This window comes from Halichoeres trimaculatus, unplaced genomic scaffold (genome assembly GCF_033239565.1).
Source record: "Halichoeres trimaculatus isolate MK-OKI-2021-1 unplaced genomic scaffold, fHalTri1.1 fHalTri1_scaffold_24, whole genome shotgun sequence".
Classification (NCBI taxonomy): Eukaryota; Metazoa; Chordata; class Actinopteri; order Labriformes; family Labridae; genus Halichoeres; species Halichoeres trimaculatus.
Window position 1 is genome coordinate 39,684 of NW_027437202.1, and position 26,577 is coordinate 66,260.

The 26,577-nt window shown below is 46.2% G+C and overlaps 1 protein-coding gene across 1 annotated transcript in view; it reads left to right on the top strand.

Annotated features, from left to right (window-relative positions):
• Positions 1 to 3,080: 3,080 nt before the first annotated feature.
• The window catches only part of LOC141786224 (uncharacterized), a 46,416-nt gene continuing 22,919 nt past the window's right edge, over positions 3,081 to 26,577 (top strand). Inside the window, 7 exon segments of the mRNA XM_074664975.1 lie at positions 3,081 to 3,180; positions 4,763 to 4,887; positions 5,014 to 5,146; positions 9,544 to 11,305; positions 21,944 to 22,124; positions 22,236 to 22,257; positions 23,809 to 25,604. Of these exon segments, the coding sequence (XP_074521076.1) occupies positions 3,081 to 3,180; positions 4,763 to 4,887; positions 5,014 to 5,146; positions 9,544 to 11,305; positions 21,944 to 22,124; positions 22,236 to 22,257; positions 23,809 to 25,604 (4,119 nt within the window).

Consider the following 26,577-nt stretch of genomic DNA (forward strand, 5'->3'; position numbering starts at 1 on the left):
CACACACACACACACACACACACACACACACACACACACACACACACAAAGACACAGCCTAAAACAGAGAGGCATCAGGTGATTTCCTGTAGATAGAGGAGGTCTAAGTAAGACTGGTTCTCTGATTCAGATTGATGACAGCAGGGAAGGTAAAGGTGTTCAGGACGTTCAGTCTCCATGGAGATTCAGAGAGAACAGAAAAGTGAAGCGTGCTGAGTGTTAATCCAACATTTGGATCAGTTCAGGAGTCGAGCTGTCACTGAGTGTTTGTGTTCAACCTCTCAGACTGACTTCAGACCAGAGCATGAGTGTGAGATCAGAGGAAGAGGACAGAGCAGGGTCTGCTGGACCAAGCTTCAGTAATGAACCTGGACCCTCAGAGCCAAGGTAAGACTCTCACTAATGGTTTTTCTTTGTCTTAAATGCAAGCTGTGCTCATCACAGAAAGGAACCAATCACAGTGGCTCATACCTGGGATGGATTTGGAAAGATGTCATTCTGGCTCTGTGTATAAAGCTCTCCCATCGTCATTCAAACAAAACTTGGTGATGGCAGAAGAAACTCCAGCTGAGAAAGCAGCATACTCATGGCCATATCTCAGCTCCATGATGGAGATTTCACTCATCATTTAGGGCAGTGCTTCTCAAACTGGGGTGACGTTACTGTATTCCCTATGTGTGTCAGCGCCATGCACAGGCAACAATCCTCACAGCAGAGCAGAGAGTCACAAACAGTTAAAAATAAACCAGAGGTGAGGTGAACTATGCCCGTAGAATTATACAATCACTGACTTCATATGATCAATGTAATATAGAATCGTAAACTAGCAGCTATTTCCTCTGTCAGTCAGAGCCACAGTGAAAAGTCACAGTTTGTTCAGTTTGCTCAGTGAGTTGCTCACACAGTTAATGTCATTCTGGCAGAGAAAAAGTTCAGGCACAGTTTTTAAGCAATCTGCTGAAAAATATGTGTGGCAGCTATAGCTTGTGGAGGAATACTAGCTTACACCTGTTTAGAGAGATTTTCAAAGCACCGGGCAACGCCACCCTGGGAGTTTCGCCCAGAGAATTAATTTATTTTGCTCTTCCCTTTCAAAGCACACACAGGTTCATTATACTCAGGAGGCTTGAGACATGGTTCACACTATAAAAATAGATGTTATAAATAACAAGTTTTAAAAGTCTTTTTAAAACACCACACACACACAAGAAAGGGGAAAGGTAAACCTAATCAGGTGCTGAGGCTTATGGACAATGGGCTAGTGAAGGGGGGAGGGAGCCACCAAAACAAACCAAAAGCACCCAAGCACATGTGACACACTCAGTGTTGTGAAATAACCAAATCCCAGGGGAGCACAGCACGCAAAAGTGGGGGTATCACCACCCAAACCACCACCAAAACCACTGGTCCTCAGCAAACGAAAAAAGGGAATAAAACAATTAGTGGGGTCAAAACAAAGCAATATAGCAATTAAACAAAAATAACAAAATTATGTTAACTGATTTGAAGGTTAAACAATTGAACAGAGCAACTTTATTGCACAATTTAAACAAAACAAAACTTATGGACAAATGAAAGGAAAGATTACCCAAAGAAAACCCACAAAATACCCCAAATCAAATAAGAAAACCATGGAGCAAAAGGTATAACTGAGTCAAAATGATCCTAAACCAAGACAAAAACCTAATCTAAACAAAAAGGGTAAACTTATGCAAATGTAAATAAGCAAAAATGGATATAAATCCCCACCACTCATTCACATGCTTAGAATCACTATATCTTAAACTGAAAAAAAAAGAAAAGGAGTTGGATGTGCTGTCTGTCTCCTCAAGAAAGGCTAGCCTGACAGAAAAGCACAGAAGACAGACCACTAAGATTTAAATAGCAGCAAGCCAACAGCCCGGTGAGCCACGAGCCGAAGCAGCAGCAGAGCAGTCTGTTAAAACCAAGCAGCAACAGTGTAGGCAAACAGCCAATGGAGACAAAGCAGCAGTGTTCTCAGTCAGTGTTCTCTGGCTATGACATCACAAAAAGAAAAAAAGAAAAAAGATAGTTTGGAATGAACCAGTGTTTTAGGGATTTCCATCACTTTACACAGACATGCAAAAATGCAGGCTGGATGTTGTGTGCGGTTTACAGATTTTAATAAGGCATGTGTTATGTTAGCAATGGGCCGAGTGGTTCAACAGGATGAGGAGTTCTTGAAAGCAGAGTTGTACTTTGTACATCAGGAAGTCAGTACTTCATTGGCTGGTTCCAAGCTTCTGTAAAAGCCCTGAGAAAACAACACAGCAATATCCTGACATTAGGACATGGACTTTCAGTTCATTTCATTTTCCACCACTTTCCACCGCAACCAGGTCCGGGCTGCGGGGGGCAGCAGTGCCATCCCCAGCCACGTCCACCAGCTCCTCTGAGGGGATACCAGGCCAGTTGAGAGACATAATCTCTCCGCCATGTCCTAGGTCTGCCCCAGGGTCTTGGCCATGCCCCGAAACACCTCCCAAGGGTCCGAACTCCGAACCCTATCTCCAGAGCTGAGCCCAGACACCCTGCAGAGAAAGCTCATTTCAGCCGCTTGTGTCTGCGATCTGTTACTTTTGATCACTACCCACAGCTCGTGGCCATGGGTGAGGGTTGGATTGTAGATTGACCGGTAAATTGAGAGCTCTGCCTTCTAGCTCCACTCTCTCGTCACCACCATAGACCAGTATAGCGTCCGCATCACTGTGGACGCTGTCTGTCAATCTCGCTCCATTTCCCCCTCACTATTGAACAAGACCCCAAGATACTTGAACTCCCCCTCTTGGGGAACAGACTCTCTCCCAACCTGGAGTGGGCAGTCTACCCTTTTCCGACTGAGAACCATGGCCTTAGACTTACAGGTGCTGATCTTTATCCCGGCTGCTTCACACTCGGCTACAAACTGCCCCAGTGCAAACTAGAGGTCAGCGTTCAATGAAGCCAACAGGACCATATGATCCACAAAAAGCAGAGATGGGATCCTGAGACCCCCGAACCTGACTCCCTCCGCCACTTGACTGGGCCTAGAAATCCTGTCCATAAAAGTAATGAACAGAATGGGTGACAAAGGGCAGCCCTGGTGGAGTCCAGCCCTGACTGTGAACAAGTTTGACTTAGGACGCGGTCACACTGGTGCCGTAAAGGACATTTGGAAAGGTAAGTGTGACCGCAACAGTGCTGAGCTCAAGCACGATTCGCTTCCGTGCTTTGGCATGCTTCGAAGAGGTGGGCTTCGGCACGGTTTACATGCACGAGCACAAGCAGGCGGACAGCGCGTGCGATCCATTACATATGATCGCCGCGAGCGCATCTCTCGACAATCATTTTAAACAAAGCGGGGGCGTTAGAGGGCTGTGTTGGCCATAAACGACTCACCATAAGTCCAAAAGTTGCAGCAGTGCTCTCTGTGTATCATTGTGCTGACACTGATGAGATCATGCTTCATGTAAACAGATGCTTCACGATGACATAGGCGGGTTGTGCACGTGTATGATACCCGCTAAAGTCTGGTTCATATTGGGGTAGTGTGACTGCTGGCCGTACTCTCCAGCTGGAAAACAGAGCTGTGGGGGGGCAATCGTGCTTAAGCACGGCACGGTTTGGATGGTCAGTGTGACCGCGCTCTAGCTGTTGGGGATACGGACCAAGCTCTCACTCTGGAAATACAGAGACTAAACTGCCTGTAACAACGGGCCATCTACTTCATATTCACAAAGCACACCCCACAAGATACCTCAGGGGACAGAGTCAAAAGCCTTTTCCAAGTCCACAAAGCACATGTGGACTGGTTGGGCAAACTCCCATGCCCCCTCTAGCACCCTTGCAAGGGTATAGAGCTGGTCCAGTGTTCAAAACTTACATTGTACTCAGCCAGGCGTTCCCAGCAAACCCTCACTCTTCATTTAGGTCTGCAAGGTCTGTCCAGCATCTTCCCCGCCATCTGATCCAACTCACTACCAGGTGGTGATCAGTTGACAGCTCTGCTCCTCTCCTCACCCAAGTGTCCAGAACATATGGCTGCAGATCAGGTGATACTACAAAGTCGATCATTGATTTGCAACCTAGGGTGTCCTGTTGCCAGGTGCACTTATGAACACCTCTATGTTCGAAAATGGTGTTAGTTATGGACAAACTGTGACTAGCAAAGAAGTCCAACAACTGAACACTGCTCTGGTTCAGATCAGGCAAGCTGTTCCTCCCAATCACGCTCCTCCAAGTCATGCTGTCATTGCCCACATGAGCGTTGAAATCCCCCAGTAGGACAATAGAGTCTCCAGTTGGGGTGTTTTCCAGCACCCGTCTCAAGGACTCCAAAAAAGGTGGGTACTCTGAGCTGCTATTTAGTGGGTAGGCACAAACAACAGCTCAGGACCCATTTTCCCACCCTAAGGCACAAAGAAGCAACCCTTTCTTCCATCGGGGAAAACTGCAACACGCAGGCAGAGAGCTGGGGAGCTACAAGTAAACACACACCTGCTCACCTGGAGCAACGCCAGCAAAGAAGAGAGTCCAACCCCCCCGAGAAGATTGGCCCAAGCTATGCGTTGAGGTGAGCCCAACTATATCTAGCCGGTATCTCTCTCACTCCTGCACCGGCTTAGGTTCCTTCCCCATCAGAGAGGTGATGTTCCATGTCCCAAAAGCCAGTTTCCGTAACCTGGGATCAGGCTGCCAAGGCCTCCGCCTTTGACAACCGCCTGATCCACATTGCACCGGACCCCTATGGCTCCTCCTGCAGGTGGTGGGTCTACAGAAGGATGGACCCATGTCACCCATTTGGGCTTGGCCCGACCAGGCCCCATGGGTGAAGGCCCGGCCACCAGGCACTCACCTGCGGGCCCCAACCCCAGGCCTGGCTCCAGGGTGAGGCACTGGTGACCCTCCAGCCAGGGTGAACTGAATCCTGTTAGTACTCATCACTAGGGGTCTTTGACCGCTTTTTGTCTGGCCCCTCACCGAGGACCTGTTTGCCTTAAAAAACCCTTCCAGGAGCGGTTGCCCCCTGACAACATAGCTCCTAGGATCATTGAGGCACTCAAACCCTTCCACCACAATAAGGTGGTGGCCACGGAGGTGGACATGGAATTTGTACTTCGAAATACTCCTGTCTTTTTCAAAGGAAGTACTTTAGTACTCTAACTTGAATAACATTTAGACTAATCCTCTTTTCTTTGTAGCGGGGTAAGATGTGACCATGAGGATCAACATTTTGACTCAAGTAGTGGAGTGGAGCTTTGTCCACCACTGCTGAAAGCAGACACACTGAACTCTTTTGATCATTGAGAACAGCATGTTTACAGCTTATTGTCAGCTATCAGCTTTCAGTTCTTCTCACTGTCAGAGCATCACTAGCTTCATCTAGTGCTGGCCACTCTACTGTTGTCCACGGTATACTGTGGGCCAACTTCATTATGATATGGAATTGAAGAACAGCGGTAAACTGTCATATCTCATGTTATTCCCCTTCCACAAGCTCTTGTGCTGGCTATTCAGCTCCCATCGCTCTTAGCGCGCTCTGGTCCCACCGCCTGTTCCACAGTGATGTGGTGGGGCCCCCTATCAGCTGTGTCTCGTCCTTACATGGCATGTCATTAACAGATGTTATAGATGTTGGTCCATCATCCCTCTTCACTGAGGTGTTTGAGTCTTGGTTGCGTGTGCCGTGCTCCATGTGTGTGTCAGCGCTGAGCGCTCTGAGCCTCTCAGCAGAGCAGAGAACCACGAACAGTTTAACACAGTTTAACTGCGCCTGTAGTTTCCATAGTAACAGCAATAAATCTTCATGATTCAAACACTAACACTTAATCAATATGACTTTTGTTCCTGCAAAGACGTGAACATGGAAACACCTGTTTATTTCTTCTGCTCTTGGAGTCTCTCAGTGTGCAGCAGGTTGGCACTGATGCGCTGTTTCGGAGCACACCATCATATTCATGAGAGACTTGAAATGAAATTGTTGTAAACAGCGTTGGTTTCTCTGTTTTATTGCTCCTTAATGTAGATTATCAGACATGCCTGTCCAGCTTTGCTGCTGACTAAAGAAGCAGTTCATGGCCTTTGCAGAGCTAACAGAGTGAGCCCATTATGCTAATGTCAGCAGCTAAATACAAGGTGAACCAGGTTTCCTGGCCCTGTCTCCTGCTGGCCAATGTTGCGGCACTCTTGTTCCATGCTGATTGTCTCACAAAAGCACAGCTAAATAAGGCTCTAGTTTTCATCGTGTCGTAAAATGGCGCTACCTCCGCTGCAGAGCCGCAGCTGGCTACGAGGCACTCACCACTTAGTGTATTAGTCCGCGCGCGCGCGCGGCGTGCCAGATATAAACAAATGCAGGTAGTCTGCCAGGACGCAGAGACACGATGAGAATTAGAGCCTTATTTAGCGGTGTTTCTGTGTGAAAGTAACACACTGAAAATTCTCTCAATAAAGCGTGAATGCAGACTGATATCAGATTTTTTCGGTGGGAGTCCGTTTATTTGTGTTTTTGGTCAAGTAAAATATGGCCTCGTCTGACTGCAGAGGAAACCGGCTGACGAGCAGGGAGGGGGTGTTGGGTGCGAGCGCTCTGGGCTTCTGCTGCACAAAAACACTGCTGTAGGGGTAATTTCTGCCCTAAACCTTGTGAAAGGACCCAACTTGTTCCATCCCAGAGTATCACTTTAATGGATAAGCGCCTAACTGTAGCTGTGAGTGAGTGAGGAGAAAAGAGAAGATCTAGTTGGCAGAACGTGAAGAGAAATGGCGGAAAGTAATGGAGAAGACTGTGTGGTTGCTGGATTACTTGAAACTCCGTTTTTTTTTTTTTTTTTTATATCGTAATTTTTTAATTGTTTGAAGTTGTGTTAGGTGTTGCAGTGTTCAGGCACATGATAAATTAATAATCCCACAAAACTATCAATATACTAAACTTCCATGTCACATGATTCTGGCTATTGTTTTTATTTCTTTTTTTGATTGTTTATTGCCACGTGTGGTCCCATGGTCCTACTGAAGGCCCAGTGGCTGGGGCCACGGTTCGCCACTGGTGAAACGTCTGTTTGCATGAAGCGTGATCTCATCAGAGGCAGCAAAATGAGACACAGAGAGCACTGCTGCAACTTTTATGGACTTTTAGACTTCAAGTTGTTTTTGCCCGACACAGCCCTCTAACATCCCCGCTTTGTTTAAAATGACTGTCGAGAGATGCACTCGCGGTGATCATAAGTCGTGGATCTCACGCGCTGTCCGCCTGCTTGTGCTTGTGCATGAAGTAAACCGTGCCAAAGCCCACCTCTCTGAAGCATGCCAAAGCAGAGAAGTGAATTGTGCTCAAGGACGGTTGCCGTCACACTGGCCATTGAAAACGTGCTTTAGGGCTGAAGCCTGCTTAAAACCCTTCAACCCCACATATTTTTACTCACTGTGGTCTCATTTTTCTCTGTGAAGTGAAGAGCAGCACCTCTATTGATTCAGGGCAAACTGAGGCTATAGGCTGATGAAACTCAATTATGTCTTTATGCAGTGTAACAAAATTTTAAAGCTGTACTCCATTAGAAAAACGAGAAACTAAAATTGAATTTAGTGTTGGCAGCCTGTCAGCACTCCTGATCGGTAAAAGTAGTGAGTTTATGTAAAACACAGATTGATAAAGACAAAAAACTTAAGACATTTTCTCTTTCATTTGAGGTTTTTTAGTAAGTTTTACAAAACCACTGAAGAATTTTAGTCATTCTTTTATGTCAGTGAAAAGACTTCAACAAAGCCTGCTGATGGGTTTCTACTGAGGAGTATTGCTGCCACACGAGAAAAAAACACTCATCAGTATCACATTACAATGTTATAGCGACTCAGAAGGTTCTTCCAGAGCCGTGAAGAAGAGAGCAGAGAGGAAACTGCAGTTTATCACATTGAGATTCAGCCACAGTTTGAATGAAGCTGGATGTGGGCGTCTTCTTCTTCTCGGATCTAAATATACAGCTGGCTGTGAGCTGCAGAGTGAGGTGCTGCTTCTAAAGCATGGTGGATCTGTGCAGCATTTTCACTCAGAAACAGGAGAAACACCAAGTTGTTTACAGGTTTCACTGATCCTGTGAGAATGAATCACACCAAAAACTGATGTCAGGGGGTCATTCTTAAATTACCAGAGCATCACACGTCATACTAATCCTGTGAGAATAGGGATAATAATAATAAACTGTGGTCTATGCTGATACTTTCACCATCTTCAAAACGACCAAGGGACAAGTTTCTGCCACTGTCCAGCACTAGCTCAATCCATAGTGATTTGACGTTGTAACTGGAGGGTTGCTAGTTCAAGTACCTGCATGGACCAAGATTAGGAACTAGGCTGAGAGCTGAAAAGGTGTCAGTCCTATTCCTTGAGCTTTGTCAAGGTGAGCAAGGCACCAAACCCCAGCTCAGTGGTGTATGCTGATTTGGACAAAAAGCTTCTGCTAAATAAAATTGTTGAACTGAATTTTTCTCTTTTCTCAGACGAACTGTCAAAGATATATGAGTTCTTTAGAAGAACAAGTTTGCTTTTGCAGATTTCAGTCCAGCGCACAGGGAGCAGAGTCTCCAGGACCCAGCTGTGTGTCCCTGAGGAGTGACTGGTCCAGAACTGGTAGTCTAAACCTCTTTGATGAACCTGGACCCACAGAGCCACAGTAAGACCCTGGAGCTGTTTCCTCTCCTGAATGTTTGTAGAAAATGCGAGCACGGCTGAAACCCTGAAGTCTTTGCTAGTTCCTGTCTGTCTCCCACAGCGGGGAGTCTTCCCTGTCTGATGGGAGCAGAGGGACAGATGTGGATCAGTCGGTGAGTTCAGCTCTGTGAAAATGAAGGCTCTGACTGTGAAGTAGCCACAGACAGTCAGACAGTGTGAGCTTTGTGTTGATCACAAGACCACAAGGAATGTCTGCCTGTGATTGATCAAACAGTCAGACAGGAAAAACAGGATTTGCGTTATGAAACTAAGAGGCTTCAAATGAAACACATCACAGACTGAAGGCTGAATTCATCCAGACAAAGAAGCTAACTTGAACTTCTTTCTCTCTGACCCAGACCAGGACCTGGAGCTGAGACAGGCCGTCCGAGCAGCCCTGAACAAAGGAAGCCTGTACACCTGTGTGTGAAGAGGTGTGAAACACAAGGTTAGGATTGAAGAGGCTGACATGATTCAGTCACACAGCACAAAGATTTTTAGGATTATCAGTACATTTCAAAGCCAGGTGAAATGTAACCTGATGCTTTGTCTGCTCCAGCAGATCTCTCTGCTGTTTCTTCTTTGATCTGTTTTCTCCTCTGAGAGAAAACTCAAAGCCAGAAGAACTCAGAGCTGACATGTCTGACTTTGATGAGCTTGTCCTCTGTCTCTTCATTCACTTTCTTCTCTCTTTTCTTTTTGCTTTAGTTTGCACACATGGACACAGAGAGCTGAGAGGACTCTGTGCACATCTTTTCATATTGATGAGCTAATGGAAACGATCCCTTCATTTTCGCATTCTCTTTGTTTGTCTCACTCTGATTGGTCTTTTTCAGAGCCAGCTGAACTGCAGGAGCTTTTCAATGAACACAAGGTGAGTGTGAGGAGGAGATGTGAACGTGTGACTGAAGGAAGTGATGAAACAGGAAGTGGAACCCTCCTCAACAGGATCTACACTGAGCTCTACATCACAGAGGGACCCAGTGAAGATGTGAATACCCAACATGAGGTGAGGCAGCTGGAGACAGCCTCTAAGAAGGAGATCCTCCAGGACACTCCCATCAAGATCCAGGACATCTTTAAAGCCTTACCTGAGCAGCAGAAAGTCATCAGAGTGCTCCTGACAAACGGCGTGGCTGGGATTGGAAAAACTTTCTCAGTGCAGAAGTTCACTCTGGACTGGGCAGAGGGCTCTGAAAACCAGGACCTCAGTCTGTTGGTCCTGCTTCCATTCAGGGAGCTGAACCTGATCAAAGACGAGCGCTACAGTCTCCTAAAGCTGCTCCATGTTTTCCATCCAACATTAGAGAAGCTGAGAGCAGAGACGCTGGCTGTCTGTAAACTGTTGTTCATCTTTGACGGCCTGGACGAAAGCAGACTGTCTCTGGATTTTCACAGCACTCAGCGTGTGTCTGATGTCACACAGCAGTGCTCTGTAAAGGTGCTGTTAACAAACCTCATCCAGGGGAACCTGCTTCCCTCAGCTCTGGTCTGGATCACTTCTCGACCTGCAGCGGCCAATCAGATCCCTCCTTCACACGTGGACAGGCTGACAGAAGTACGAGGCTTCACTGACGCCCAGAAGGAGGAGTACTTCAGGAGGAGGTTCAGGAATGAAGATGAGTCCAGCAGAATCATCTCACACATCAAGACCTCCAGGAGCCTCCACATCATGTGTCAGATCCTGGTCTTCTGCTGGATCACTGCTACAGTTCTGGATCACATGATGAGCACAGAGCAGAGAGGAGAGCTGCCCCAAACCCTGACTGACATGTACTCACACTTCCTGCTGGTTCAGACTCACAGGAAGAAGAAGTACGCTGAGGCTCATCAGACCAGCCCTCAGGAGCTGATGGAGGCTGACGGAGAAGTTCTCCTGAAGCTGGGCAGGCTGGCATTTGAACAGCTGGTGGAAGGAAACATCCTGTTCTACCAAGAAGACCTGGAGAGCTGTGGTCTGGATGTCTCAGAGGCTTTGGTGTACTCAGGAGTTTGTACAGAGATCTTCAAAAGAGAGAGCGTGATCTTCCAAGAAACAGTCTACTGCTTTGTTCATCTGAGTGTTCAGGAGTTTCTGGCTGCAGTCTACACCTTACACCCTTACACATATGGAGACTTTGTGGAGGAAATCTCAACTGTGGCAGACCTCCTGGAAGAAGCTATGAAGGAAGCCCTGAGCAGTGAAAACGGCCACCTGGACCTGTTTGTTCGCTTCCTTCATGGACTGTCTCTGGAGTCAAACCGGAGACTCTTAGGAGGTCTGCTGGGTCACACAGACAACAGTCCAGAGATGATCCACACAGTCATCAACAACCTGAAGAAGATGAACAGTTATTGGGTCTCTCCTGACAGAAGCATCAACATCTTCCACTGTCTTATGGAGATGAAGGACCCCTCAGTCCATCAGGAGATCCAAGAGTTCCTGAAGTTAGAGAGCAGATTAGAGAGGGTACTCTCTGAGATCCAGTGCTCTGCTTTGGCCTACATGCTGCAGATGTCAGAGGAAGTTCTGGATGAGTTAGATCTAAAGAAGTACAACACGTCATGGGAGGGACGACGAAGACTGCTTCCAGCTGTGAGGAACTGCAGGAAGGCTCGGTAAGTTTCTCTGAGATCAACTTTACACTGTAAACCCCGAAGTCCAAATTACTCAACTGGATTGAGCTATGAAAATTTTAAAATTGTTAGTAAGTTCAATTTACTCAAGTGTCTGAGTTTTCAGTGTTGAAACTGATGATTTATCAGTAGATTTAACTTTTGTTACTGTTTACGTAAGCACAACTTAAAATCATTAGTTTCTGTGAGTGTGTTTTGTAACCGTGAGTCAGAAGGGGGCAGAGTCGATGTGAGACCCTGCTGAACTTCTAGATGTGCAGCAGTGGCACCAGCTGTTTGTGCTCCACCTGACACGGACCATTTGTCTGTGTGTCAGAGCATGGACTGTTTGTCTGTGCTTTTCATGGCATGGACCAGCTGTCCTTGCTCCTTGTGGCATTGATCAGCTGTCTATGCTCTACCTGGTATGGGCTGGCTTTCTGTGTCCCCCAAAAAATAGATTTCACACTTAAACTCAGAATTTGGCATTAGGCAGTCTGCAGAAGTCAATAGGTACAAGACCCATGACCATGGAGCATAGATCACCAGTCAGTGCTGTGGGGCTCAAACAACCTGTGGCCCCTGAGGAATAATGTATCAATGTACAGTGGGGTCTCATATCTACTTCCTTCACTCCTCAATCACAGTTACTAAAGTTATGAAATTAGAACTGATTTTTTTGTAACCATGAGAGAGGAGGGGACGCTGTGGATATAAGACCCAGCTGAGCATAAACTTTTTATAGTGCAGAACAAGAAAACAAGTTATCATAAAGCATTACTTAAGTTGCATTTACTTAAAAAAAATCCCAAGGAACCAAGTAATCTAGCTGTATTTACTGGTTTTATTTAAGTTAGCATTCAATCAATCAGTCTTTATTTGTATAGCGCCAAATCATAACAAACGTTGTAGGAGCCACACTTGGTCATGTTTTACTTTGCACTAATTGCTTTCTTGTGTGCACGCCCTCCCCAGGTGAGGTGATAAGTGGGAGGGCAGAGCTCGCCTGGGGAAGAGAGAGACGGGAGAGAAGGCATACCGTCATTGACCGCAGTCCTTAAGATCTATGAAAGAAAGTTTAATTGTATTTTCAGTTTTTAGTTCAGATGGATGTACAATAAACGTTGATTTCGTCTCACAAATACCAAATCTGAATGGATCCTTTTTTGGAAAGGTCGCGCGTTGAAATGAACTGCTCCCGTTTCTCCACGTGGTAAAATCAAACCCTGGAGAGGTGATTGGAAACTTTTTGTGTTTTGTTATTTTTGGTTTTTTGAATTTTGCCACTTCAATCGTCAATGACGAGCTTTGGATGGATACAGAAGTAGTGGAGAGCATCAAGAGAAACAAAGAAAGTGGAGACGCCCGCTGGACCTCGTGGCGGAGGAAACAAAGAAACAGGCTGGAAGAGGTTCATGCCTGAAAAAACAACTTAAAAGAAGATTTTTTCGTTCTTAAATATTTTTGCAAGTATATTGAAACGAATTTTGAAACGAATTTTTGTTTAAATGAACTGAATTCTGTGTTTTTTGGTGCAACTCCCTGCCTCGCTGCCAAACATTGGAGAGTCAGGAGGCACGAGCTGTTACGAAGGAAATTAAGTAAAGATAACTGGATATTGGAAAAGATAAATCTTTTTGATGCTCTTTTGATTTTTTCTAAAGAAAACAAAGTACTTTTTTGAACGTGTTGTTGGAACTTTGTAAAATGAAAAACTCTGGAGAAGAGAGTTTACCTGCGGGAGACTTGGATGGCGCAGCTGCGCGCCTCCGCTCATCCCGATCAGGAAAAATGGCTCAAATAACGCGAAGAATGAACATTGTGAACCGCTTAATGGCTGACAAAGACTTCGTAGACGAAGTTAAAGGAAACATGATGAAGTTCAATGAGTCCTTGGACGATTTTAATGCTGCGCATGCCTCATATGCTGAAATGTTGGACGAAGAACAAAGAAAGGAGGATGATGGGGAATGGTATCAGCCCCGATACATGCAGATTACCGCCTTCCTCACAAAAGTTACAAAGTGGATAGATGATGCAGAAATCGCCAGCACTGTTGATTCAGAAGAAGCCTCATCTGCCACAGAAAACCCTCGTTCACTTGTGCTACCTGCAGTCTCCGCCGATGCCGCAGCAGATTCCCCATCGGGTGACGAGGCTGATGATGTAGATCTGGTGGATCTAGATAGGCAATCTGTCAGTTCTCGATTATCAGCTGCATCCTTAATCATTAGTACAGAAGCAGAGAGGGTAGCTTTAATGGCCAAAGCTTCAAAACTTCAACAAAAACATGCTATAGAGGAGCAAGAACAACTGCTGAAAAAGAAGAGGGAAGCACTGGAGCTCCAGACAGAGATAGAAGCCACTACTGCTAAAATTAATTATCTAAAGGAAGCTGAAGCTACACTCAGTAGTTCAGCCCAGCCAGATGCTCAGTTGGCAGGTCTAGCAGCAGCAGCTATTGATCCCAAGTTTGATTTAAAGCAGGAAAACTCTATGTTTTCTTATGATAAAACACCATCAGTAGTGAGAAGCAGGTCAGGTGTTAAGGTTAACTTACCCATGTTTGACCCAGACAAAGTGAGCCGTGACAATCAGCCTGCTATCCAGCTTAGAGCCAGAAGTGACCCTGAGCTACAGCCACAGCCTTGCCAGACCTCAGCCCACAGAGTTCCCCTCCTCTCAGCTTGTTTAAGTCCCCACTCATCAGACAGATCAGCCCAAGACCCGCAACCAACCTGTCCTGGTGGAAGTGACCAAATCCTTCCTTCTAGCCCCATTACAGTTCAAGACAGAAATATAATCAAAATCCTGGAGAACCAAAACGACCTAACAAGGATCCTGGTAAAACAACAGCTTCAGTCCTCTCTACCACATGGAAGCCTGCCCCCATTTGATGGACAGGTTCTTGAGTACAAGTCTTTCATTCACTCTTTTGAAAACATGATTGAAAATAAGACAGATAACAACAGAGACAGGCTGCAGTTTCTTATTCAATTTACCAAAGGACAAGCACAAAGACTTGTTAAAAGCTGTGAATACATGTCACCAGACAGAGGCTACCAAAAGGCAAAGGCTTTATTGAAAGAAAACTTTGGAAATGAGTATAAAATCTCCTGTGCTTACCTGGAAAAGGCTCTGTCCTGGCCTCAAATACGATCAGAGGATTCAAGAGGTCTGCAAGACTATGCCATGTTTTTAAGGAGCTGCTGCAATGCTATGGAGGAAATGGAGTACATGGAGGAATTGGACACTGTGTCCAATATGAGAAGCATTGTGCTCAAGCTGCCATTTAAACTGAGAGAGAGATGGCGCAATCGAGCTTATGAGCTGCAAGACCAACGCCATCGTAGAGTCCGGGTTTTGGACCTAGTGCTCTTCATTGAGAAGGAAGCCCGCATAGCAGCAGACCCCCTCTTTGGTGACCTTCATGAGCAGTCAGCTAGTAAAGGAAAGGTGAGATCCCCTGTTAAGCTGCAGACCCCCAAGTCCTCAGGCAGTAGCTTTGCCACCAGTGTCACGGTTCCCAGAAAAGACAAGTCGCTTGAACTTTGTTGTACATTCTGTAATTCTAAGCACACATTGGATCTCTGTAAACAATTTCTTAGCACCACACATAGAGATAAGCTCACCTTTTTAAAGAAAAAGGGCATATGCTTTGGATGCCTCACCACGGGCCACATTAGCAGTAACTGTAAGAAACGCCTCACCTGTTCAGTGTGTAAACAAGCTCATCCAAGTGCACTACACATAGTCAGAAGAGATGGGGCAGGTAATCAAGAGCAACCATCCCCTGGGGCAAAGAGCAGTTCACCTGTAGAGCTGTGTGGCCACATAGAGACTGGTAGCCAAGAAAATGTCCTATCCATTGTCCCAGTTCAGGTAAAGGCGGCTAAGGGCAGTCAGGTGTCTCAAGTTTATGCTCTCCTGGATCCTGGGTCGACAGCAACCTTCTGCTCTGAGAGGCTAATGTCACAACTCAACCTGAAAGGAAAAAAAACGAGCATCCTTCTCAGCACTATGAATCAGAGGCAGCGTGTTCCAGCTCATGTGATATCTGGGATTGAAGTTTCAGCACTGGACAGCTCCAACTTCTTACCTCTCCCTGAAGTTTTCACACAAAAGGAAATGCCTGTCTCGACAAACAACATCCCCACACAAGAAAGTTTAGCTCAGTGGGATTACCTGAGTAAAGTTAAACTTCCTAGTATCAGTGCAGAGGTGGAACTACTGATTGGCACAAACGCTCCAAGGTTATTAGAGCCTTGGGAAATCATCAATAGTCAAGGGGAGGGTCCCTATGCAGTTAGAACCCTATTGGGGTGGGTTGTAAATGGGCCGCTCAGAAGTGGTAGTGACGGTGGAGCAGATTGTGTTACAGTGAACCGAATATCAGTAGCTAGCTTGGAAAGGCTTCTGATCTCCCAGTATAATCAGGATTTCAGTGAGGTAGCATCTGAGGAAAAAACAGAGATGTCAATGGAGGACAAAAGGTTTTTGCAGATTGCTGAAGAGGCGTTCCTACAAGATGGACATTATCATTTGAAGTTACCATTCAGGAAGGCAAATGTCCAGATGCCAAATAATCTTCAAGTTGCAGAACAGCGCCTCCAGAGTCTTAAAAGAAAAATGGAAAAGGACAAACAGTACAAACAGGAGTATGCTGCATTTATGGATGACATGTTGGAAAACAAGTATGCAGAGGAGATCCCACAGGAAGAGCTGAGACAGTCACCTGGAAAAACTTGGTACATCCCACATCATGGGGTGTACCACCCAAAAAAGAAAAAACTCAGAGTTGTTTTTGATTGTGCCGCTTCCTATAAGGGAGTGTCCCTCAACTCAGAGCTTCTGCAGGGTCCAGACTTGACCAACTCTCTTTTAGGAGTCATTTTGAGATTTCGCAAAGAGCCCATTGGAATCATGGCGGACATAAAATCGATGTTCCACCAAGTAAGAGTTCAGAAAGAGGATGTGAACTTCCTGCGCTTTTTGTGGTGGCCACAGGGTGACACCAGCCAAAACCCTAAAGAGCACAGAATGCTGGTACATCTATTTGGTGCAGTATCCTCCCCAAGCTGCTCAAGCTTTGCCCTGCAAAAAACTGCTGATGACTTTGGAAGCTGTTTTCCCCCTCAGGTACCTGAAACCATTAAACACAATTTTTATGTAGACGACTGTGTGAAGTCCTCAGCATCAGAATCCGAAGCAGTCCAGCTGAGCAAAGACCTCACAGCACTCTGCAGCCAAGGTGGGTTTCATCTTACTCAGTGGGTTAGCAACAGCCGAGCAGTTTTAGCCTCCATTCCCAAAGAACAAAGGGCAAAGGAAGTGAGGACACTGGATCTGGACCGAGACAGTCTTCCTGTTGAAAGAGCTCTAGGACTGCAATGGTGCGTGGATTCTGACTGTTTTAAATTCAACATCCATCTTGGACAAAGACCATGCACCCGACGAGGCATACTATCTGTAGTAAGTTCAATCTTTGACCCCCTTGGTTTTCTTGCCCCTCTCATTCTGCCAGCGAAGCAGATGCTACAGGAGCTCTGCCAGAGAGGCTTTGGATGGGATGAGCATTTACCCCAAGCTTTCTCAGATAAATGGATGGAATGGATGACCGGTCTGGAAAGCATAAAGGACTTCAGCATTGCACGTTGTTTCAAACCCAAAAATTATGGAGAAGTGAAATGTGCACAACTGCATCACTTTGCTGACGCAAGTGAGCGCGGCTATGGTTCAGTCAGCTACATCATACAAGTTAACACTCAAGATGTCATGCATGTCGCCTTTGTCCAAGGAAAGTCCAGAGTTATCCCTTTAAAGCACATAACAGTACCTCGTCTGGAGCTGACTGCAGCAGCACTTCTAGTGAAAGTGGACAAAATGCTAAGGAGAGAACTACACCTTGAGCTCAAACCTTCAGTCTTCTGGACAGACAGCCAAACAGTGCTCAAGTACCTGGCAAACAACCGTGCGAGATATAAGACATTTGTAGCCAACAGAGTGTCTTTCATTCGCCAAAACACAGATTTGTTTCAGTGGAGATATGTCAGCAGCAAGGACAACCCCGCTGACGACGCTTCGAGAGGAATGAGTTCAGCAAAGTTCATGCAACAAAAGAGATGGATTCATCCCCCCGAATTCTTATGGGGGCCGGAGGAAAGGTGGCCAGCAGAGGGGGCATTGGGCTCCAAGACAGTGCTGCAGGATGAAGCAGAGGACGATCCAGAGGTGAGGAAAGAGCCCTCTGTTCTCACCACAGTGGTGACAAGCACTGTAACTCCCACAGACCAGCTCCTTTCCTTTTTCTCAGATTGGATGAGATTGTTAAAAGCTGTGGCATGGTACCTGAAACTGAAAAAGGCTCTGTTGTTGATGGTCAAAAGGAAAAGAGAACTCACCTCAGGTCACATGACTACCTGTGCATTCAGCCGAAAGGTGAGCACACACCTTGACACTTTCAGGACCACACTGGGTGGACAGTTCCTCACAGTGGATGACCTCTCTCAAGCTGAAAGAGCAGTGATCTCCTATGTTCAGAAACAGTCATTCCCACTTGAAATGGAATCACAAAAATCTCAAGGAAAAGTGAAAAAGAACAGTAGAATCTGCAAGCTTGACCCTGTTCTGGAAGACGGAATCCTTAGGGTAGGAGGCAGACTTCATAGATCTGCGATGCCTGAGGAAACTAAACACCCCTGCATTCTACCCAAAGACACCCACATTTCAACTCTCATTTTAAGACACATCCACCACCGCTCTGGACACAGTGGCAGAAATCATATGCTTTCACAGCTGCGCAACAAATACTGGATAATTAATGGAAACTCAGCGGCAAGGAAAGTCATCTCTGAGTGTGTGGTTTGCCGACGTCTTAAAGGTAAAACAGAGGAGCAAAAAATGGCAGATCTGCCAAGTGAAAGACTCTCACCTGACCTTCCCCCCTTCACCAACGTAGGATTGGATTATTTTGGCCCTATTGAGGTGAAAAGAGGAAGAGGGACCATCAAAAGGTATGGGGTGCTTTTCACATGCATGTCCTGCAGAGCGGTACACCTGGAGGTGGCCTTTACACTTAACACAGACTCATGCATCCATGCTTTGAGAAGATTTGTATGCAGGAGAGGTCAGGTGAAACACATCAGGTCTGATAATGGGACAAACCTGGTGGGTGCTGAAGCAGAGCTAAAAAAGGCCCTGAGTTCCCTGAATGAAAACAGGATCAGGGATAGCCTGCTTCCTGATGGAATTCAGTGGAGCTTCAATACACCTGCAGCATCACATCATGGCGGCGTCTGGGAAAGACTAATAAGATCTGTCCGCCAGGTGCTGAACTCCATCCTCCATCAGCAAACCATCGACGATGAAGGCCTGCAAACTCTTTTCTGTGAGGTGGAAGCCATTCTCAACAGCCGCCCTCTTTCAACAGTTTCCTCTGAACCTTATGACTTAGAGCCACTGACTCCAAATCACATCCTCCTGCTCAAAACTCAACCCATCCTACCCCCTGGAGCTTTCCTTAAATCGGACCTGTATGCAAGACGCCGCTGGAAACAGGTTCAATACATGGCTGACCTTTTTTGGCACAGATGGACAAAAGAATATCTTCTGCTGCTCCAGGAGAGGCAGAAGTGGACGAAGGTGAAAAGGAACCTCAGCGTAGGAGACATCGTTCTAGTGGTTGACCCCACTGCTCCTTGAGGTTCATGGCCACTGGGCAGGATTCTGGAGGCAAAGCCTGACAAGAAGGGTCAAGTCCGCTCAGTGAAGCTCAAGACTAAAACATCGATGCTGGAAAGGCCCATCTCTAAGCTGTGCTGCATCTTGGAGAACTCAGAGTAAAAGTAAAAGGGACGTAATGTAGACATTTGTATTTTCATTATTATTACATCTGTACATTTTTATGAGTTTATGGCTCCTGTAAAGTTAATGATTTAATTGATTCTAGGAGAACAATTGAGGGCCGGTGTGTAGGAGCCACACTTGGTCATGTTTTACTTTGCACTAATTGCTTTCTTGTGTGCACGCCCTCCCCAGGTGAGGTGATAAGTGGGAGGGCAGAGCTCGCCTGGGGAAGAGAGAGACGGGAGAGAAGGCATACCGTCATTGACCGCAGTCCTTAAGATCTATGAAAGAAAGTTTAATTGTATTTTCAGTTTTTAGTTCAGATGGATGTACAATAAACGTTGATTTCGTCTCACAAATACCAAATCTGAATGGATCCTTTTTTGGAAAGGTCGCGCGTTGAAATGAACTGCTCCCGTTTCTCCACGTGGTAAAATCAAACCCTGGAGAGGTGATTGGAAACTTTTTGTGTTTTGTTATTTTTGGTTTTTTGAATTTTGCCACTTCAAACGTCATCTAAGGACACTTTCCAGAAACATTAACAGGTCTAGACCTGTGAATGTCAATGGAATTTTATTAACAGAAACCCAACATCAAGACAAGATAAGGAGTCTTATCTCATCTTACCCCACCATGAGTACAGTACTTTGCAGCATCTAGTAAGTTAAAATGGCAAGAAAAAACTTCACTTTAACTGGCAGAACCAGACTCATGTTAGACCGACATCTGAGGAGACTGTGATGGGTTAGATGAGAAAGATAAAGGGGCCGTTTACACGACAACGGTTTTAGGGTGAAACGCAAAAGTTTTGTTGCGTTTCAGCCTTGTGTTTACACGGAAATGGCGTTTCAGCCGACCTAAAACACAAACTTTTGAAAATGGCCTCCAGAGTGGGATTTTTCTGAAAAGCTGCCTACACCATTGCCATGTTAACAGTCAGCCGGCGTTTTCAGTGGAAACGCTGACGTCACACTCAGCGTATACAACAGGACAACAGTACCGCTGTTACGATCGCCACAAACTACCGTGTTGTGCTTGAGCTGCTCATTGTGCTAAATCTGCTGACTGTCTTCATACAAAATGTGCATCTCTTGCTCCACTTTTGCACTTGGTATCCCCCAATACACCAGATAATCGGCTCAACTCTACTTTGGTGGAGATCTCCCAAAAGCTGCTTCTGGACAAGACAGTTATAGCACTACCTGCAGGCCTGTTATGCTTACAGCGTTTTCACCGATCCAGAGGAACCTACAAGACAAACTCAGAGCCTCCCAGAGAGGTGTATGGTCAGTAACTATAACAGGACAGTAAGACTAGAAGTTAGACTGACAGATAGAGAGAGGGAAATGGGAGCTCTGTGTGTCAGTTTCACCCCGGCAGTCTGAACCTATAGCAGCATGACTAAGAGCTGGTTCAGACCTGATCCAGTTATAACTATGCTTTATCAAAAAAGAAAGTTCCAAGTCTACTCTTAAAGGATGAGACCGTGTACGCCCTCGGACTTCAACCGGCAATTTATTCCAAAGAAAAGGGGGGCCTGATAAGTAAAGGCTTGACCTCCCATACTACTTTTAGAGACCCTAGGTTTCTAGGAGTAGACCTGCATGTTGAGAACGCAGTGACCTAGGCAGATAACACAGAACAATTAGCTCTTCAAGCTCGGATGGTCAATGCCATTAAGCGCTTTGTAGGTCAGAAGAAGAATTTTAAACTCTTTCCTAGATTTTACAGGTAACCAGTGTAGAGACGCTAACACTGGAGAGATGTGCTCTCTCCTTCTAGTCCAAGTCAGTACCCGAGCTGCAGCATTCTGAACCAGCTGAAGAGTCCTAATAGACTTATTAGGACAGTTGGATGAAAGAGAGTTACAATAGTCTAGCCAAGAAGAAACAAAAGCATGGACTAGTTTCATTGTCCAAGATGTGTCTAATTTTCTTGATTTTAGGAAGATGAAAAAATGCTGTCCTTGAGACCTGTTGGAAGTGAGAGTTAAAGGACAGGTCCTGATCGAAAAGAACTCCCAGGTTCCTGACAGTGGTGCTGGAAACCAAGCTGATGTCGTCCAAGGCAGTGATGTTGTTCAAGAAAGCCTCTCTGAGATACTTAGGCCCAAGACCAATGACTTCAATCTTCTCTGAGTTCAGCAGTAAGAAGTTTCTGCTCATCCATGACCTTACGTCTTTGAGGCATGCTTCAAGTTTAGATAAGCACTTGGTTTCTCCAGGCTTCATTGACAAGTAAAGCTGAGTTACTCTAGCATTACTTTACCTTTTGGAGGCAACAAGTTTCCATATTTCTCTTTTGAGAAAGGTCAACATGTTATGTTTAACAGTGATATACAGCATTTTTTAAACATTACCAAATATTTTTATTTGCAACAAATGGGCATCAGGTTTATTTGATTGAAGACATTCAGTAGAATGATTTTCCATGATAATTGTAACTACTTCAGATGTTGAGTTAAATTAACTTAAGGTTTTATATTTCATTTCTTAGTTTTTTTTAAGGTAACAGGTTTAAATCATTTCAACGAAAAACTCAACTTATCTGGGTTTACAGTGTACAAATCAGTCTGATAGAAGAGTTTTGATGTGAAAATAAAAAATAAACAGACTTTAAATCCTGATTCCTCTGGAGAAGTCTAAAATGATGTGTTTTGTCCCTAATGTGTTTCAGATGGTTTAGACTCTGATCTTTCTGATGACGTAGTCTAAACAGGATCTGATCCACTCTGATCTCATCAAACATATTCATGGTTTAAAGAGTCCTCTCTTATTCTAACTCACTTTATTACAGACTTTCACAGTGTGACCTCTCAGAGATTCACTGTGAAGTTGTGGCCTCTGCTCTGAAGTCCAACCCCTCCCATCTCATAGAGCTGGACCTGAATCACAACTATAAACTGGGGAATTTAGGAGTACGTCTGTTGTCAGGCGGCCTGGAGAGTCCACACTGCAGACTGCAGACTCTGAGGTCAGTTCACTGACTGAAGCTCAGTCTTTTGTTATCCAGTTTTTCTTTTAATCTTTTTCTGAGCTTTCACTTTTATTTGTTTTGTACATTTTGGGAGCTTTTCTGAGCATGAAAGTCAAAAAGTCTCTCAGCGCAATGTATACCATGAGTGCTGAATTCTTGTTGGTGTAAGGGAAAGTGGAGGCATGAGGAGTTGGACTGGGCAGGTTTTCGGGCTGCCTCAGACTCACATTTGGTTCAGTCCCTTAAAGTAGATGAAGTCAGAACTAACATCCACTTGATGTGAAGAACTCAGACTGCTGAAGCTTCTTATTTGTCTCAGAGAAACTAATGAAGTCGTTCGATCTCTGCCTCCACTCTTCCTCAAAGAAATGCTCCTACATGTCTTTGCTTCAGATTTTCCCACAATTCCTCCTGACGGTGGAACGCGTGGAACGCATGCGCCAACTGCGGTGGCAGCTAGTTCGAGCAGCTTGAGTTTGTACTAAAGTATGTAAGTGAAACTGCGTTTTATTTCTCAAGATGTGCATGTTTATGTACTCAAGAGATGAACTGCTTCGGCTGGGATACACTTCGGCTGGTATTAAGCATTGGATCCCGCCGGAGATAAAGAAACCTTTCTGCGGCTGCCGAGCAGGAGCCAAACTGAAGGCACGGAGGTGGCGGTACAAACCATTCATACCGTCAGTTATTATGGGGAACGTAAACTCTCTATCAAATAAGATCATGGAGTTGGAGGGATTGGTTAAGACTGACAGAGTTTACCGTGAGTGCTGCCTATACTTTTTGACGGAGACTTGGCTAGCGGATAGTGTCGCCGATTTGCTTGTCAATGTAACCAGCTTCACAATGATACGGGCGGACAGAGATACGGAGACGTGTGGTAAAACAAAGGGCGGTGGACTTGCCTTGTTGGTGAACAACAGGTGGTGTCATCCTGAGCACGTAACCGTGAAGACAAAGATCTGTTGTCCCGATGTGGAGCTCCTGTTGGTTACTTTAAGACCATACTATCTGCCTCGGGAGTTCTTGTTGTTTACATCCCACCACTAGCAGAAGCGTGTGACGTCATCCAGGAAGCTGTCGCAGGAATTGAGTCACTACACTCGGATGCATTGATTTTAACATAAGGGGACTTCAATCATGCTGACGTATCCTCTTGGCAAGTCCGACCACAATTTGATTCACCTAAGACCATCATATACACCATGTGTGAAGAGACTGCCCATTACAAGTAGATCTGTCAGAAAATGGACCCCAGAGTCTACCGAAGCTCTGAGAGACTGTTTTACATCTACCGACTGGAATATACTTATGGGCTCCGGAGGGGACAATTGTGACCTCAGTAGAGCTGTGGACTGTGTCACAGACTACATTAAGTTCTGCACAGATGTGGTGGTGCCCGTAAAGAACATCCGCTGCTTTCCAAACAATAAACCCTGAATTATGAGGGATTTAAAACAGGTTTTGAACAAGAAGAAGGAGGCGTTTAGGAGTGGTGATTGGGACAGGCTTAGAATGGCGCAGAAAGAGGTGAAGAGGAGTACAAGGAGGGCAAGTAAAGCCTATAAAGAAAGTCTAGAGAGGAAGTTACAGAACAACAGCACACGAGAAGTGTGGAGAGGCATGAGGGCAATCACAGGCTTCAAAGAGAAGGGGAAAGGCTACACCTGAAAATGCCCACATAGCGAATGAATTCAACCGTTTCTACAACAGGTTTGACTCCACCCCTTCTACATGTACACCCAGCGGCTACTCAACATCTGCTGCTGCTGCCTCCTGCCCTGCTCCACCCAGCAGCTACTCCACATCTGCTGCTGCCTCCTGCTCTGCACTGTCCAGCGGCTACTCCACCTCTGCTGCCTCCTGCTCTGCACCACCCAGCAGCTACTCCACCTCTGCTGCTGGCTTCTGCCCTGTTCCACCAAGCGGCTACTCTACCTCTGCTGCTGCCTCCTGCTCTGCACCACCCAGCAGCTACTCCACCTCTGCTACTGCTGCTGCCTCCTGCCCTGCTCCACCCAGCAGCTACTCCACCTCTGCTGCTGCCTCCTGCTCTGCACCGTCCAGCAGCTACTCCACATCTGCTGCTGCTGCTGCCTCCTGCTCTGCACCGTCCAGCAGCTACTCCACCTCTGCTGCTGCCTCCTGCTCTGCACCACCCAGCAGCTACTCCACATCTGCTGCTGCTGCTGCTGCCTCCTGCTCTGCACAGTCCAGCAGCTACTCCACCTCTGCTGCTGCCTCCTGCTCTGCTCCGTCCAGCAGCTACTCCACATCTGCTGCTGCTGCTGCCTCCTGCCCTGCTCCACCCAGCAGCTACTCCACCTCTGCTTCTGCCTCCTGCCCTGCTCCACCCAGCGGCTACTCCATCTCTGCTGCTGCCTTCTGCCCTGCTCCACCCAGCAGCTACTCCACCTCTGCTGCTGCCTCCTGCTCTGCACCGTCCAGCAGCTACTCCACATCTGCTGCTGCTGCCTCCTGCCCTGCTCCACCCAGCGGCTACTCCACCTCTGCTGCTGCTGCATTCTCAATGGATGTGGTGCGCATTGAGCTAAGGAGGGTTCGCATAGGGAAGTCTGCTGGACCTGATGGAGTAGCACCTAGGATCCTGAGGGACTGTGCTTCTGAGCTGGCAGTGCCTCTACAAACCATCTTCAACCGTAGTCTTCAAACTGGATGTGTCCCTGCTCTATGGAAGACCTCATGCCTTGTACCAGTGCCCAAGGTAGCAAGGCCGGCAGGGATGAAGGACTACAGACCAGTAGCCCTGACGTCTGTTATAATGAAGACTATGGAGAGGCTACTGCTCCGACTGCTCAGACCTCAGGTAGAGCAGGTGCTGGACCCGCTGCAGTTTGCTTACCAGGAGAACATGGGGGTGGATGATGCAGTCCTGTACCTGCTCCACCAGTCTGCAGTATGTCAAGCTGGGGACCAGTGTTTCACAAACCCTGGTGAGCAACACTGGGCACAGGGGACAGTACTGTCTCCTTTTCTCTTCACACTTTACACAGCAGACCACACCTACAGGTCCACGGCATGCCACATCCAGAAATATTCTGACGAAACGGCTGTAGTGGCATGTGTGGAGGGAGGGGATGAATGGGAGTACAGAGGAGTCATCTCCTCTTTCACAGAGTGGAGCAGGAGTAATGGTCTGATCCTGAACACAGCAAAAACCAAGGAGATGATCATTGACTTCAGCAGGAGGCCTTCACATCAACCAATCACCATTGATGGAGAGACAATTGAGGTGGTTAAAACATATAAGTATCTCGGAGTTCACCTCGACAACAAGCTGGACTGGTCTGTGCAGGCAAACTCCCTTTACAAGAATTTTCTGAGGAGGCTCAGGGCCTTTGATGTGAGCAGGGACATGCTGCACATCTTTTATCAGTCTGTTGTAGCCGGTGCAGTGTTTTTCAGGGTCGTCTGCTGGGGGGGCAGTATGACCTTGAGGGACAGGAACCGGCTGGATAAGGTGTGTTTTTGTGATGGGGAGGAGGGTGGACTCTGTGGGGAAGGATGCGGACTCTCATGCAGGGCATCCTGAGTAACACCAGGCACCCACTACACCAATGTCTGTCGGCTCAGAGGAGCAAACGCAGTGACAGGCTCCTGTCTCTAAGGAGTAGAACAGAGCGGTTTAAGAAATCTTTTGTTCCTGCTACTTTAAGACTGTATAACAGCTCAGTCTGAACATGTGCACTTCTTTTATCTTTTTATCTATTTATATTTATATAGTTAGTAACTTTTTTTTAACCTGTTTTTGAATGAGTATGTGTGTGTATGAACAGCTGCTGAACAATTGAATTTCTCCTACAGGGGATCAATAAAGTATTTGTCTATCTATCTATCTATCTATCTATCTATCTATCTATCTATCTATCTATCTATCTATCTATCTATCTATCTAATAATAATAATAATAATACATTTTATTTGAGGGCGCCTTTCATGACACCCAAGGCCACCTTACAACAAAAGATAAAAGCAACATTATAAAAACATCATTAAAACAAATCATCAGAATAAAAGCAAGTGAGGTGCAATGTTCAATTAGAGTGAGTAGGCCAGTTTAAACAGATGAGTTTTGAGTTGAGATTTAAACAGATTGATAGAGTCTGACTGTCGTATGTGTGGGGGGAGCGAGTTCCACAGTCTGGGTGCTGAGCTGCTGAAGGCTCGGGCACCCACGGTTGTGAGGCGTGAAGTGGGGATTGTGAGTAGTCCAGCAGAGGTTGAGCGGAGGGTGCGGGAGGGAGTATATTCATGGAGTAGGTCACAGAGGTATGAGGGGGCTAGGTCATGCAGAGCTTTGTAGGTGAGGAGAAGGTTCTTATATTGAATACGGTATTTGACAGGGAGCCAGTGTAGTTGGATGAGAACAGAGGTGATGTGGTCCGAAGATTTTGTGCGAGTGATGATACGGGAAGCCGAGTTCTGAATGATTT